Below are 16,343 nucleotides of genomic sequence, written 5' to 3' on the forward strand. Positions count from 1 at the left end.
AATTGTTGTGTGTAATGTCATTTCACATGGCAAACAATAAATACATTTGGAGAACTTCTAATCTTGTACAAACTTGTTCTTGTTCTTGATGCCACAACAGAAAGTGAGAGCACTGGCATGTCAGGTATGCCAGTAAAATATGTTACTGTTGTTTTTGTGGGTTACTCAGTTCCTGGTTTCACCATCCTGGTGGTCTGGGGCCTTTCTATGTGGAGTATGCATCTTTCTGTGTCTCTGTAGATTTTCTGTGAATATTCCAGGAAATCTACAAATACCAGAGGAATAAATGTTTGATTAGTCAGTCATGACTAATCAGTTGATAAGTTTGTAAACTTTAAACTTTTCCTTGTGATTTGGTCTCTTTTCTTTTCACATGGAGATAAATCCAAGTGAACTCCAAGTGAACCAAAATGCACCACTACAAGCCACTAGAGAATGTTCGGCTTGCTTATTGGCCAGGTGTGTAGGACAGGAGCAACAAAAGGTAATACAGGAAGAAGGTGCTGGGTTCCAGACAACTGGAGAAGATGGAGAATTTACATTTATTTCATGGCTAGCTGCCCGAACAGACCTTTGCACATCTATAGTACCTTGTCGTATTCAGAATTAAAAGCATATGTGTCTACAGGAAGTCTTTTTTTTTAGCTCATACTTGCAATGTACACTTGGTAGTTGGGTTGGATCAAAGTAAACAAACAAACCGCACTGAACTTCATTTGGAGGAGACCACCTCCTCCAAAGGGTCTTGGTGCGGTTGTTTTTGTTGGCACCTGAGTGCGATTACTGTGTTCACACATACGCAAGCGAACCACACCAATGGGGAAAATTCACCAGTGACCACCGACCAGCAACACAAGTGACATCACACCAATGACCAAATGACCACTGGCATGGATGTAATTGTGTGTGGTTGACTCTCTCTCTCTCTGTTAGCTTGTAATGGACTGCCTACCTATCCAGGATGTATCCCACCTCTTGACCCATGACAGCTGGCAGAGGCTGTTTACTTTTTGCAACCTACTTTTAGTCTATTGTTATTTGTTGTGAAACTTCAAATTGAACTGAGCTATATTTTGAACAATATTTTTCTGGATGCACACATGTCAACCCACGCTAATGATGTCAAGATCAAAGCTCGGAAAGTTCCAATTCAAATGCCAGATGCTTATCTTAAAAATAACCATCTTTATCTTAAAAAGCATCTTTATCTTAAAAATCCGTATTGCATGACTGAAAAATGAAGCAACTCAAATACTAAAAGACAAAACAAAAACTGGAGCTGCAAGCCATAGCAATGGTCGAGCAGAGCTATGGCTCAGGTGTCATGCACACTTGGGGTGCACCGATACACAAAATTCACGGTTCGATATTTTTTTGATACAAAAGAATGTTCATGCCTTTTTAATTTGTCATTTATTAAAATTACAAATATATATTTTAACTCAAAAGTACCGTTTTTAAATTTAATGTTGCTGAAACAACAAAGTAATAAAAAAAAAATCTATCTGATGGAGAAATCACTCATCTTTGGAAAAGAGAGTTTATTACAGAGAAATGGCTCTTTCCAAAATAAAAGCTATACTATATGCTTCTTCTGGGCTATATTCTCAGCAGCATATTAAACATATCAGGTCCCCATAAGGAGAATCATGTGCTAACGGCTGTCTAAATGTTTCGGGTAAAGTTTGTAGCATGCGTGCTTGTTGTTTTTGTCTGCTTCCACTTGTCTTTGCACTAGGATGATGTCGGCGTAAATGTGCCGTCATATTCGTTGTGTTCCCACTAGTGCTGTCAGCGTTAATCTGAAATGACGTTAACGCCACAACACGGCAAATCTCTGTTAAAGAACTACCGCGGATCGCCCCGTGCGTGGGGCTGGACGGCCAACACCTTAACAAGCTAACTGTGCTAACGCACTAGTTCCCACCAATGTAATTGAGCATTGCGTGGCACATCCGACATGCTGTTTTACTTTTGTCCATGACGCGCTTACCTTCAGGGTCATAATTCACATGAAAACCAAAATAGTTCCAAACGCCAGATCTGAATGAGGGTGGGGGAGGTTCAATTTGCCATGTTGCAAGGAGAGCTTAACTTCTGTCTCGCTAGCTTGCCCTGTGCTCAGTGAATCTGCGTTGCATCCCTAATTATCACCTACAGTATATTTCTTGTTGCTACTAGGTGGCACTATGACTCTGACAAAATATTGACACCTACACACCTTCACATTTGGAATCTGGAAAACCTATACTTGAGACATAAAATTTCGGATACTGCCACAAATGACCCAACTACCGCCATTACCACATCCTTTCATTCAAAATTTAACAACACTGAGATCTTTAAATTGAACTCCCCAAAGATCATGTTGATTAAATTAAATCTCCGGGAGGATTTTGTTATAGTACAAGGCCTGAGAATGGCAAAAATGTTGGCAGCATTACAAAATTTAAATCAAAATGGCTAACTTCCTGTCGGGTTTAGAGTATAGCTCCAAGAGACTTTTTTTTCCAACCTTAAGACATTACATAAGGCTGCTGAATCTCAGAGACCTTGATTAAACTAATATATATTTTTTTATATTGTAGGTGGCACTATGGAACCAGTTTGCAAAACCCAGAAAAAGCCACCATAAATTTTTAAAGCCATACACTCCCGGAGGGTGTGTGCTAAGTTTCATGACTTTTTAAGCTTTCCAATCCTCTCCACAACAACTTCTTTTTTCATGGCAAATCGCCATACCACCAGGGTCTGCTGTTAAATAAAAATTCAGAACTTTCACACTGAAGCGCTGCAACTATAGTTAACTATTATCATAGTCATTTGTTCTGGACTGGACAGGTTATCACACTACTATGAGATTTGGGCCTGATTGGATAATGTACATGTGAATGATAGCAACTTAAAATTTCATGGCTGAATGATCAAAATTTAACATTGTGCATTGGACACACTCTTCAATAAAAACAGAAAACTTTCCCAATTTAGATTGATTAACTTAAGCTGATAAAATCACGGGGCCTTGGGATTATTTTGTACATTGGCATTTGTTTACCAAATTTCATGTAGCTCGAACTATGTGTAGGTTATATTCTAGAGCAGTGCTCCCCAGCCCCTGCACCACAGACCGGCACCGGTCGTTTGGTACTGCACAGCGAGAGTTGAGGCTCAGGTGTAAAATGAATGTTTTTCAGGGTTTTTATCAGTTTTTAGCGTCATTTTTAAAAATAAAAAATCTTTTTTATCGTTAACTCTGTTTCCCTGGTTCTTTCCCCTTGTGTTATGAATAAATCTTCTCTTTTTTTGTTGTTGCATTTATCCGCGACATTTTAAAGGCCGGTCCATGAAAATATTGTCAGACATAAGCCGGTCCGTGGCACAAAAAAGGTTTGGGACCATTGTTCTAGAGTCATTGCACAAAGCCCATTTCCAAAACCAATGAAAGAGGTAAAATTTCACCAGACCTGATGTGAACTTTTATGAGTTTCTAAGCATGGTTAGGCAATCTAAAAGGTGATGAGTTATTCCATTGATGTTTAACCCCACACACTGCACTACAAACTGTCATCAAGACAGCAGTTTTATATCTGAGTGTGTGTACAGTAAACATATAGTATCATCACATTTAGTCAAACTCAACATGTCACATACAATTTACATTAAATTTAAAGTTGAAATTGAACATTAGAATTGGAATTATCGGAATTAATACAATATTTATGAAGTAATTTTACATATGCAAAAGAGTTACTTGTGCTTCCTAAATACTGGCTGGCAGTACCAAGGAGTGTTATAAAATGATAATTTGGCGCCCTCTAGTGATAGAACCTGAACTTGCATGTTGACATAAAGTGAATCCAGCGGTGGGGAACCCCAGGCCTCAAGGGCTGGTGTCCTGCAGGTTTTAGATCTAACCCTGGGTCAACACACCTGAAACAAATAAATTACCAGGCCTCCAGAGAACTTCAAGACACGTTGAGGATGTAATTTAGCCATATAAATCAGGACACATCTAAAACCTGCAGGACATCTGTCCTTGAGGCCTGGAGTTCCCCCAGCCTGCATTATAAAGAGCAAGGTTCTGGAATATTACACATTCAATTATTTATTTATTTATTTATTTCAATTTTTAAGTAATTTATGACACATTTCATTAATTAATTATATATGTAATTAATTATTGGCACATTTAATTGTGGTTTTTTTTTTCAAATTTTAATTAATTATTGACACATTTAATACATTATTTAATGATGTATTTATTTAATTCAATTTTTCATTTCTGGCCCTCCATACTGGAAATTTATGGAGCATAGTTATAAAAGGTCCTCTGCTAACTGCCGCTGACAAAATAACATCAGCACAAAAAGGAGCTTCAGGGCAAGGGTTTCTATGGCTGAGCAGCACCTGTAGGCTGTGTCCACATATAGATAATATAGTGGCTAAATATTATTATTAATGCACAGAAAGAAAATTAAATTCAGTTTAAAATTGCACATGCGCTTGTATATGATAAATAATCACGTTCCAATATTGTCTGTGGCTGAAGTGCTGTGGTTTCTAAACGCTTCCACTTTGCAATATTACATCTTATGGCTGGTTGCGAAATGTCTAGGAGGGAAGATTTAATAGACTGACATGTTGCAATGATGACACCTTATTACAACACCATGGTTAAATGTAGCAACCTCTTTAAAATAACCTTTACAAGTTGTGTAAAAACAGAATGCATGGACTACGCTCTTCCTCACATCAATGGGAAAGATTCCAAGATAAAACATCTATACATTTATATCTTCAGATTTGAGCATTTATTTCACTGGCATTAATAATTATATTGTTATTCCACCAATCCATCCATTTATTTTTATATATTTAGGGTTTCCAGCGGGCTGGTGCCTATCGCTGTTATCATAGGGTGAAAGGTGGGGTATGCCAGGTCACCAGTCTATTCTCACATTCACACCGATTGCCAATTTAGAACTGGAGTCCATGCATATCTTTGGACTGCTGGTTGCTGGTGCATCTGGAATGAACCCATGAAAGCAGGTGGAGAACATGCACTGGCAGGCGGATTAAACGCCCTGTTTTGTTTTCTCTTTTCTTTTCTTTTCTTCTCTTTTCTTTTCTTTTCTTTTCAGGAAGAGGCTTTTCATTTTCACAGTATAGTTTTAGTCTACCGTAGTGTGATGTGAAAGTAGCTCAGTATGTAAGAATTTTTCTGGATGCACACGTCTGTATAAACACCCACACTAATGATGTCAAAAACAAGGCATGGAAAGTTCCAGTGCTTATCGCTCATAAAATCAGTATCGCATGACTGAAAAATGAAGAAAACTCAAATACTAGGAAAAAAAAGGGCAGTTCATGTGTGATAATGACTTGATATGGGGAATTTTGACATAGCTTTGTATCATGAAGGTGGTCCCGAGCAACTGAAACTCTAGATGTGTCAATAACCGCACTACATGAAATTCCCGATTTAGGCTCTCTTTTAAACAATGTTGCTGTTTAACCCCACTACAAACTGTCAACAAGACAACAGTTCTATATGTGAATAAGTTTACAGTTACTTTAAGTGCAATATTACCTGCCAATCATTTTCATAAAAAACTATCAAGTAGCACAATTTTATCTTCCAACTCAAGTTGTACTTCAATGTATTGTTGTGTTCTTTTCGCCGCAAAATTATACGTAGTTTAAACATGATTTTCACTTGGTTGCACGGTCGGTTTGAAGTTTGGTGACTTCATAGTTTCGTGCAAACATCTGCCCACCTGTGGCTGAAGATGAATTACAATCAGTGCCATGATGTGCTTTTTGATAGAGCCAGTAAAGGGCGCCAAAGTACTACTGTTTGGATTTAATGTGAATCAACCTCTATGTTCAGGAGTAACATCATTACAAGCACCGATATTAATATTCGCCTTAACCCCGAAGAAAATGATTTAGTTCGCCGAAACAGTGTAGTGAGAAAAAATAAAGTGAGCCGTAGCCTTTCACTTCTTGTCACAGCTTCAGCCAAATGATGGTGCCAGGCACATGACTCAGTGGCTGTGTGACTTATTTACAGTAACACAACAGAATAGCAAAAGTTTAGAACAACTGAATATCTGTTCTCAAGATCTAGCCTTTTTTTCTTTTAGTATTAATCCGCTATTATTTATTCATTTTGCTTTGCAAACCCAAAATCTTCTTATTCCGGCTGCTCCCTTTAGGGGTCGCTAAAGTGGAGCTCTAGCTGAGATCCTCCTCTGCAACACCAAACCGAAGGGAGACAAGCCATGCCTCCCTTCACTAAACCTCCCCTGTTGTGTTTTCCTCTTACCTGTGTATCCACCATCTCTCCTTTTCACATTTCCACACCATCTAACCGAGCCTGTCGAACTTTATCAACCTGTGTGTGTATATGTAGTAGTCAGTCTTTTTCTAATGGATGTTTATTTTTTGCTTTTAAACCACTTTAGCTTCAGACACACACTCAAGCTCTCCTTTTCACACAGCGTGTTTAATCTATGTCTCCAAACGCGTCAGTTCCTACAGCTATTTAATGGTGAATCACATTCACCGTAGGCTGCGCCTTTCAGTTTCAGTTTCCTTACCAGCTAACGTAGAAGTCTTTTTTCTTAAATCTGATGAGTGTTTAGTCCAATTACTGGCTGCTACACCGCCGAACAGACATCGGGAAAGGTTTATTCCTGCAGGCCTACCTTTGATGACTGCAGCTCTGTCAAGGCCACGTGCTGCCAAAATAACTGGTTTATCCAAACTGCTGCTTGAGGCTTCGGACGAGGACCTTTGTGATGACTTTGTCTGTTGATGACTCTTACGGTGACAAACTGTTTGTGCATCAAAGCTGGAACACGTCTCACGTGTAAGCTAAACCTTCCTGCAGCCGCTTTGAAGTCACAGCTACGTGGTTTTGCTTTGTCTTTCAGCCTGATAGATGTGAAACCTTATGAAGACTCCTTTGATCTTCCTCAGTCTGATTTTTTTTTTTAGATGAGTCCATTGCTGAAGTGATCTGTCTTACAAGTACTGAAGGGTAAATTAAGACATAAGCACATAAATAACCTCATTATGATTTGGGGAAATGCTCTTGTTTGAGTCTGATTGCTACAGGGGTGTGTGTTATTTCTTTTAACCAATCTGGACGCTGCTGTGTAACTATGAGATCAAACTTTATTTGATTGCCTTCCTTACTCTATTAAAAACAAAACCCCCTGCAGTTTACTGAATATCAAGCCTGTGGCCAGAGCCGTGGGTTAACCCCTTGAAGTTAGGGGAACTGAAATAAGTGTCTCTGTATTTGTTCTTGTCTGGTGTGTAAAACAGGCAAAACTTAAATTACCTGCCCCACACACTCGAGAAACGTATATCATTACTGTGCCAAAAAGGTGATCCACTGCCAAAAAGTGATTTCCGGTATTTGCCAAAAACTGATTGCCTGTATTTAGAATGCTATAAATGAATTGTTGGCCTATAATATGTGAAGCATATGCCAAATGTATCCCTATAATAATTCATAATATCAATTCATCTTGAGCCACAAACAGCATTCCTGTCACAGGGTAGAAGCCACAATCAAACTTATATACAGTCAAGCGCATAATTATTCATACCCCTGGCAAATTTTGACTTAAAGTTACTTTTATTCAACCAGCAAGTTTTGTTTTGGGGTTTTTGTTTTTACTGGAAATTACACAGGCGTCTCCCCAAAAAATAATAAGACAATGTACAAAAAGCATCATTGTGGAAAAAATATTTCTCAGCTTTTATTTATATTTTAGCAAAAAGTGTCATGTCCAGAATTATTCATACCATTCTCAATAATCAGTTGAAAAGCCTTTATTGGCATTACAGCAATCAAACGCTTCCTATAATTGGAGACCAGCTTTTTGCGTGTCTCCACAGGTATTTTTGCCCATTCATCTTTAGCGATGAGCTGCAAATCTTTCAGGTTGAAGGGTCTTCTTGCCATCACCCTGATCTTTGGCTCCCTTCACAGAATCTCAATTGGATTCAAGTCAGGACTCTGGCTGGGTCACTGCAAAACATGAATGTTTTTGTCTGCTAACCATTTCTTCACCACTTTTGCTGTGTGTTTTGGGTTGATGTCACGCTGAAATGTCCACTGGTGCCCAAGGCCAAGTTTCTCCGCAGACTGCCTGATTTTGTTGTTGCGAATCTTCATGTATTGCTCTTTTTGCATGGTGCCGTTTACTGTGATTAGGTTCCATGGTCCATTGGCTGAAAAACACCCCAAACGCATTAGGTTACCACCACCGTGTTTAACAGTGGGGATGGTGTTCTTAGGGTTGAAGGCTTCTCCTTTTTTACGCCAAATGAAGGAAACATCATTGTGACCAACCAATTCAATTTTTGTTTCATCTGACGTAGGCTGCCGGGGATTCCCATGCATTGAGTTTTTCCTTTCCAGTCACCTTTCTCACTCACTATGTGTTAATAGACCTCGCCGCATTGAATCATATCTGTTATTAACCTCTGTCTCTCTTCCACAGCATGTCTTTTATCCTGTCTTCCTTCTCTCACCCCAACCGGTCGCGGCAGATGGCCGCCCCTCCCTGAGCCTGGTTCTGCCGGAGGTTTCTTCCTTCCTTTTCCTTCCCACTGTCGCCAAAGTGCTTGCTCATAGGGGGTCATATGATTGTTGGGTTTTTCTCTGTATCGATGAAGCGCCTTGAGGCGACTTTTGTTGTGATTTGGCGCTATATAAATAAAATTGAATTGAATTGAATTGACCATAACACAGAAGACCACAAGTCTTCTTCTTTGTCCAGATGAGCATTTGCAAAGGCCAAGCAAGCTTTTGTGTGCCTTATCTGGAGAAGTGGCGCCCTCTGTGGAACACAGCAGTGTGCAGTGTCCGTTGGACTGTCTGCCTTGAGACATTGCCACCAGCAGAGCCCAGATTCACCAGGATGGCCTTGGTGGTGATCCTTGGATTCTTTTTCACCTCTTTCACTATCGTCCTGGCCAGCACAGGTGTCACTTTTGGCTTCTGACCACGTCCTCTGAGATTTTCCACAGTGCAGAACATTTTGCATTTTTTAATAATACTTTGCACTGTAGCCACTGGAACTTGAAAACATTTAGATATGGCCTTGTAGCCCTTTCCTGACTTGTGAGCAGCCACATTGTGCAGCCGCAGGTCCTCACTGAGTTCCTTTGTCTTAGCCATGTCTGTCCACAAACCAACTGCAGAGAGCTGCTGTTTTTCACCTGTTGAGTTGATTAAAACAGTGATTCTCAATTAACCAGGGTACTTAGGATGCTTTAGAACAGCTTGGACTATTTGGAATGATATAGAACTTTGAATTTTCCCAGAGACTGTGACAGTTTGTGAAGCATATGAATAATTCTGGACATGACACTTTTTGCTCAAATGTAAATAAAAGCTAGGAAATTTTTTTCCCCCATAATAATGCCTCTTGTACATCATCTTATTATCTTTTGGGCGACACCTGTGTCATTTCCAGTCAACAAAAAAAAAAAAAAAATGCCGGTTGCATAAAAGTAACTTTAAGTTAAAATTTGAATAATTATGAGCGTGACTGTATCCTTTATTTACCCAGTTAAATAAAGTCTTGTTGACATCAAAAATGTAGTTTTGAAATGTCCAAGACATTAACAGAGATTGCAGCTAATATAACATCATAATTCTATAAAGATATTTTAAGTGACCAAAAGGGACTGGATTGATTATAGTGAAGGTACAATAATGCAGTCATAAAGATACCTCTTTCATAATTTCTTTATTTTATATAGAAATTTATTTATAAATCCTGTTCACTATAGTCTATTTACTAATATAAGTAGACAAAACACATATTAAAAAAACACATTAAAACAATTGAAATCACTTTTTGCCCGGCTTACACACATTATTCTAACACAGGTGCGACCTGGCCCTCAGAAGTTTAGGAGATAAATATCCTGAAATATCCAGAGAGGCACCAGCTTGTTCAAAATGTCTGTAAGGACATTCATCAGGGACGGTGTGTGAATCTCTTTTGTGTCATGGTGGTCGATAACCATGTTTTTAATCCCAAATTAGAGAATGATACTCAGATGAGGGGAAAATTCCAAGAATTTCCAGGGGGATGAAGGTCATTAATCTGATGCTTTTCTAACCTTGTAGTTGGTCTTTAGCATGTAACGTCATTTGAATCAGATGTTGTACACCATAGGACGTGTTTCAGCATCTTTATCTACAGTACTATTGTTTTCACTTTTGCACGGGTCTTGTGATGTCTGCCTTTTGCGACAGGGGGTGCTGCAGACCCCCGCCTCCCTCCTTTTTGGGTTCTTGCATGTGGCACTAAAAATATGATGAAGTGTGCAATTTGAAAAAGGTTCTTAGGCTTTGGAAACAGGGGCAGTTGGCAACACAAATGGTAAGGCGGCGAATTGAAGCTTTAATGAAGTGATGCATCAGGCAGCAATTACTCACACATTTAAATTCACTTGATGAATAAGATCTCGGTTTTTTTAAATTTGTTTTTATCACTATGATCATGGGTTTTAGAGCATCACCCTAACGTATGAGACTTATACATTAAAAAAAGAAACTCAAAATCACACCTTTGCGTATTTGTTAAACGTACCACTCCAAAACCATGCCCACTACAATAAAAACTCCACTCATCTCAAGACTCTGGAACTGCAGAGAACAGTGAGGTTGATGGTGATAACGTGAGAAGGTCGGTGTGATGCTTTGCATTCCATCTGAAACTCAGTCGGATACTCAGTGTTGTCAAGTGGGCAGAGCTTGGTTGGAAAAAGGTGATGACAATGGGTATTTTCCTATTTAATCATTAAAACAAACCTCAGTATTTAGAGTCCTTGTTACTTGCATATTTACATCTCAACGTACAAGTTCAATTACTATGAAGCTGTTCTGTGAGTTGGCTCCTAAAATATTTCTATATTGACCAGAATTCTTTCCTTACTTCACATCAGCTTTGGTAAAACCTTTGGCACAGAGAGTGTAACTTCGATCCTTTGATCTCTTGCACTTATTTGGAAAACACTACCACCGTCACTACTAGTATGCATAAGAAAAGTAGAACAGAGCGACAGTGCGCGAGAATTCATAATAGCAAAAAATAAACCAGAGACTCTGTATGGGTGGCAAATAAATTTTTAATCTTTCTAGTCATCTACTTGACTTTAATTTTCAACATGTTTGTGTCAGCCTCTTTGGTGGATCTAAAAGCCACAGGGGATGTTTTGCTCAGGCAGAGAGTAACCGCTTATCGCTTAGCTTGATCGTGTGATTGAGTTATACATATATCTATATATATATATATACAACACTCTTTTGCCACATACTATCTAATCTAGTTGTCAGACGTATAAGGTTGCGATTAAGTCTTACCGAGGAACTCATTTTAATGTGTGTTTTTGTTTGGCAACTTTTTACGCAAAGTTACAAAAGCTTAAACGTAAGGATTTCAGTTGCAGGGCCACCACAGTGAAATGTGTGTACAATAAAGATTATGCAGTAATGCAATAATTTGGATTTGTTTTATAAAGTGCAGCAATTATATTCCTGTCTTCAGAGGTTTAGAGGGCTTTGGAGGCAAAAGCGAGACTTAGTATAGAGTATTGCTTTCAACAGCCAGTATCGAGATGATTATAAACAGTGAATATTGGAACAAGATGAAACCACAAGCCTAGACCAAGGCTTCACCAGACGGATTTATACCGATGAGTTAACGCTGAACACCTTCACAGCAGTGGTTTGAATAACGCTTTCTAGATAACTCTGTACAGCTGCATCTGGAGGAGAGGCCTCAGCAAAGTAGAACAGACGTGGTTCACTAAATGACGCTGAATTTGTTTAGCACAGCAAAAGAAACACAATTAAATGCACTTCACTTGCTCAACTGTAGACTTCCTTTAAGGACTGCACAGTGCATGAAAAATATGTTTCATTTTTGCTCTTACTGATCATTAAAGACTGTGAAAACAGTAACTGCTGAGATAGTTTAATCCAAATTATGATGTTTTAAAGGATTAGTCAGGTCTCATTCACAGTTGTACAAGTGTCTTTTAAGCACAAAGTCTTTCACATAAATCAGGATGCACGCATGCACGACCCTCGTGATAGTCTCACAGGAAGGAAACACGTCAACCCTGTTTCAGTTTTGTCCCTTCATTTGTGCCCAAGCTGCATTTTCTCACATCTACTAACATGTGTGTTTGTGGTGTACAGAAAAAGAACAGAGCAATGAGGGTGCTAAACTGAAAAAAAAAAAAAAAAAAAGTTGCAAAAATGCAAGTACAGATGCAGCGTGGTCTCTAAATCATCTATGAAACGATTAGCAGGAAAAGGAGCTTTTAATGACTGGCTGGTTTTCAGGCTCCTTTTCAGATTTAACTGAAAGCTTTAAAGAAAATCTCCTGAAGTGTTAAACTGATGCTGAATCTGAGTGGAACATATGGAAATGAGGGTCATTATCAGTAGTAAATTCAGGTTGGTGTCTTCATGTGAATACTTTCCAGTGGTCATACTCAAAACTCATGTAGGTGTTCCTCATAAGACAGACTCCTCACACACCAGATGTCAAATGGAAATACTTTATTTATTAACAAATGTTTGCTCTTTCGTCTCCTGTTGAAAGAAAATAGGAGTATATACTTTATCTGTATATACTTTTAAACTTAAGCATAACAACATTAGTTTTATAGACAAATATTTAGATCAAAACCAAAATAAATACTTAGAAAATGCTGAAATTAAATCAGAACTTTAGTGTCAAGTGACTCCCCCATTATCAACAAAACACACAATACTTCTTTCTGCATGTGGTTAATTTAATGTCACTGCCTTTTTTAAGGTGCCATTCACGAGAATGTGCACTATTTCCCTGTTTTTACCTTCAAAGATCATATTATGCAGAGTGCAGTTATTGTGTATGATAGAAATAACATTCGATATATCAGTCAAATAAAGTAATGAGTAAGTTTCACTTCTGCCTGAGTTGTTTACATTCAGTTGCGTACAATTTCAATATAGGACACAATGCCCAACACCCCGGATTCTTTAGATTTTGTATAGACCAAAGAAGTTGCCATAATGCGAGTGACTAAGATATCTTGGGTGGGATACATTCACATAAACTCTGTCATATTTTTCCAAGTGCTCGACCGAGCCGAGGTAACTCTCTGTGGTCCACGAGTAGCTCGTCTGCTGAGGGCAGAAGCCCCCCCTGTGGGCTGTCATCAAAGTCCGAGGTCGGGTATCTGTTGCTCTCCTCACAAACACAGTGTGATCAAATGAGGATATACGTGAGCATTGCTTAAAGATCAACTCAACCCGTGAGTAAATGTGGTAGAATCCGGTCTCATTGACCTGCAGAGCACCATCTGCAGTGAGATAAGCCACTGCTCCGGAGATGAATGCCCGACTCGCCCTTGAATCCCATCTTAAAGTCATAGGGTGTTCTGTTTTCTCAATTCGCCCTGCCAAATGAAAGATCTGATGTTAACAAATGTGCAGTTTGTAACAATCAAAGAGCATGGCTTAAATTTAAAAAAAGACTTACCTATCACATGTGCTGCAGATCTTTTGCTTTTGTCCTGACCATTAAGGCCAGATTCATCAAGACCTGAAACAACACACAGATTAGAGTCACATCATCTTTTCTTATTCTTTAATGGGAAAAAAAAAAGCTGTGTGATGAGAGAGGCCTACCGATTTGCTTCTGGGGTACACTAAACTCAGCCGCAGGTTGGTTCACCTTCAGTAAAACAAAAGTGACATAGAAGTCTCAATACCACATCATAGACGCTGTGTCTCAGTGCTTATTTCTAAAACTCGCAGAGAGAGGATATCCTGTCTCACTGGACTGGTGACCACAGATGGAACAATGAAGCCCTTGGTATGCCTTTTAAATGTCAAGGCACAGCTAAAGAATAACACATCTGTAAACAGTGCCAAACCGAAGTTAATTAATTAGTAAACTTTGCTGGTCTGCTAAACTTTCCAACTACTCTTCCATTCTCCCACCTTACACCTACCCATCACTCCCCCTCTATGCATGGGTGACAGTAGTCACCTTTTTCACTTTTGGTGCGTGTCACCAATTAACACATCTGAAAAACCAAAACCGAACATAAAGGAATGTTATTAAAATTATGTCTTTGCAAATGTTACTTACTCCCCTGCTTTGTTAAGAGTCATCACATCATTACTGTATCTCTTTCTTGATTGCACTAATCATTAGCTTATTAACTCACTGTAAGATCGTTGGATTTGTTCATTCTTATGAATTTTCCATGTTAGTCCTTACCTCTCCATCACTGTTCCTCAGTTGGTCCTCTATCCTGGAAATCTTAAAGGCTTCAAATCCCAGGGCTGCAAACACGAGCAGAAACAGAAAGAGCACGACCAATGCAAGCCCGGGGCTGATTCCCATGCAGCCCTTACTCTTCCCACGGCTCTTCATTCTCTCCTGGGCAGGCGGGAAGGACCAGCAGGGTATAAGACTTGGAGGCTGAGCAGAATCCTGCTGTCTTCCTCCTCCTCCTCCATCCACAAGAAACATTTGTGGAAATGGATAGTTCTGCTCAAAGTTCACGGTGCAGGCCATACCACTGATCTGTGATGTGTGACAGATATGTGCATCTATGTCCTCTGCAAAAAGGAGGTGTGTGCTTTTGTCTGAGCACCTCTGACTTAAAAGAAGCTATCAAGGCATTCACCACCCACAACCCTCCCACGCATTGAAGAGAGCATGTCATTTTACATGAAAATTTTAACCACTGCTTATTTCCTCTGGGCTGTTTTGTTGTTTTGGGTTCGTTTGTGTTTTTCAAAATATTGCCATGTAACTTTTTATTTAAACGTTATCAAATAATTTGGTTTTTCTATGCTTCATAGGTCACCTATATGAGTGTACTGTGCAACTAAGTCTGAGAAGAAAGGAAGTTAGAGGTTTCAATTGACCCTCACCTCACTAACCACCTTACAAGTCACTTGAGACATGAAACTTTTTCACAAATTCCACAAAAGGAAAGATTGAGCAACTACAATCACCTGCACTGGATGTTAGAAAAGTGTAAAAAGTCTAGCTGCCCAGTTGACATAGTTCTGAGCTTCTTTACTGGCCTTTCTGGTTTGACAAACTGAAACTTGAAATTTGAACCAGAGAGAGATGTCGCACAAATCTGAATCGTTTTAGAGAATAAACACGTCATTATCAAATGGTATTTTTCCTTTGATTTACTCTTAATGAGACACAGTCTGTTAGTAAACAGTGATACAGCAGTTTCAATAGCACACAGAGTATTCTTGGTGGGATGATTGTGCTGCCACATAAAAGAACGCACATCTCTGCACTGGCTTTCCTGCCGTCTGCTTGTGAAGACTTGACAGCAACGATACTTCAGAGGTGAGACTCAACCCCAACCAATACCTCAGAGATGGGCTTCCAGGAAAGCTGAGCACACACCGCTTCCCTCCCTGCTCAGTGCATTGTTAATAGCGTTGTGGTCTTACTGACATTTTGGGTTGGTTTCCTAGGATATGGAGCAAATGCGCCTGCCATCTCATAGTTGTGGGTGCAGCAGTTTCCATTACCTATTATCTTTCAATCACAAAATTCTGCTTACAAGCACAAGTAACCCCTATTAGTGGGCTCTTGGGACAAAAAAAAGTGTCTTTCGAGTTTCGACCTTGCAGCTGTGAGAGCTGCAAGACATTTAGAACTGCATCGAAGCAAACGATTTACATCAGCTGTGAATTTAACTAATAACGCCCATTGTCTAGATTCTGTAGTCTTTATCTTTTTTTGGTATTGGTATATTTTAATCAGTTCGGTGCAAGTCCTCAGTCCTGTCCACAACTGTTTCATTTTTCCAAGTTCATGCAGAGACAGTGGGAACTCCACCATAAAGTGTGCAATAGGTTCGAAGTAAAATGGCAACTACGTCACACTTAACCATAAATTGCACAGACTGCATTTAGTCTACAAGCTGATGTATCTGTTTCCCAGAAGTGTCATGCTGAAAGCGGTCCTCGCAGCAACAGTAGCAACAGCTTTAGCAGCAAAGAATGGGTTAGGTGGGAGGGTGGGGTTTTGGGGTCTAACCAGGCCGTCTACGCGGCTGCTCCAGTTAATATAACCTGAAAGAGAAGACTAAAATGAATCACTGAATCAGCAAGTGACTCTATCAATTAGTTGTCTTCTCACACATTCTTCTTCTGTTGCATAATGGAAGTTGATGTGGTCAGGATGACTGACTTTGCTCAGAAGTGCCTGAAAATGACAATGAACTTCTCTACCTGAAATCAACGACATTACTCATCCTCT

General features: G+C 39.4%; 1 protein-coding gene across 1 annotated transcript; it reads right to left on the reverse strand.

Annotated features, from left to right (window-relative positions):
• Positions 1 to 12,634: 12,634 nt before the first annotated feature.
• Positions 12,635 to 14,741, reverse strand: faslg (Fas ligand (TNF superfamily, member 6)). The gene is made up of 4 exons (XM_086283682.1): positions 14,322 to 14,741; positions 13,724 to 13,769; positions 13,575 to 13,637; positions 12,635 to 13,491 (listed from the first exon to the last, which is right to left on the reverse strand). The coding sequence occupies exons 1-4, from the start codon at positions 14,619 to 14,621 to the stop codon at positions 13,073 to 13,075; spliced, it is 828 nt and encodes a 275-aa protein (XP_086139808.1). The 5' UTR covers positions 14,622 to 14,741; the 3' UTR covers positions 12,635 to 13,072.
• Positions 14,742 to 16,343: the final 1,602 nt, after the last annotated feature.

This window comes from Aulonocara sp. 'chitande type north' Nkhata Bay, linkage group LG23 (assembly GCF_057382095.1).
Source record: "Aulonocara sp. 'chitande type north' Nkhata Bay isolate Kocher_YH1m ecotype deep benthic linkage group LG23, A_spYH_male_GT1.1, whole genome shotgun sequence".
Classification (NCBI taxonomy): Eukaryota; Metazoa; Chordata; class Actinopteri; order Cichliformes; family Cichlidae; genus Aulonocara; species Aulonocara sp. 'chitande type north' Nkhata Bay.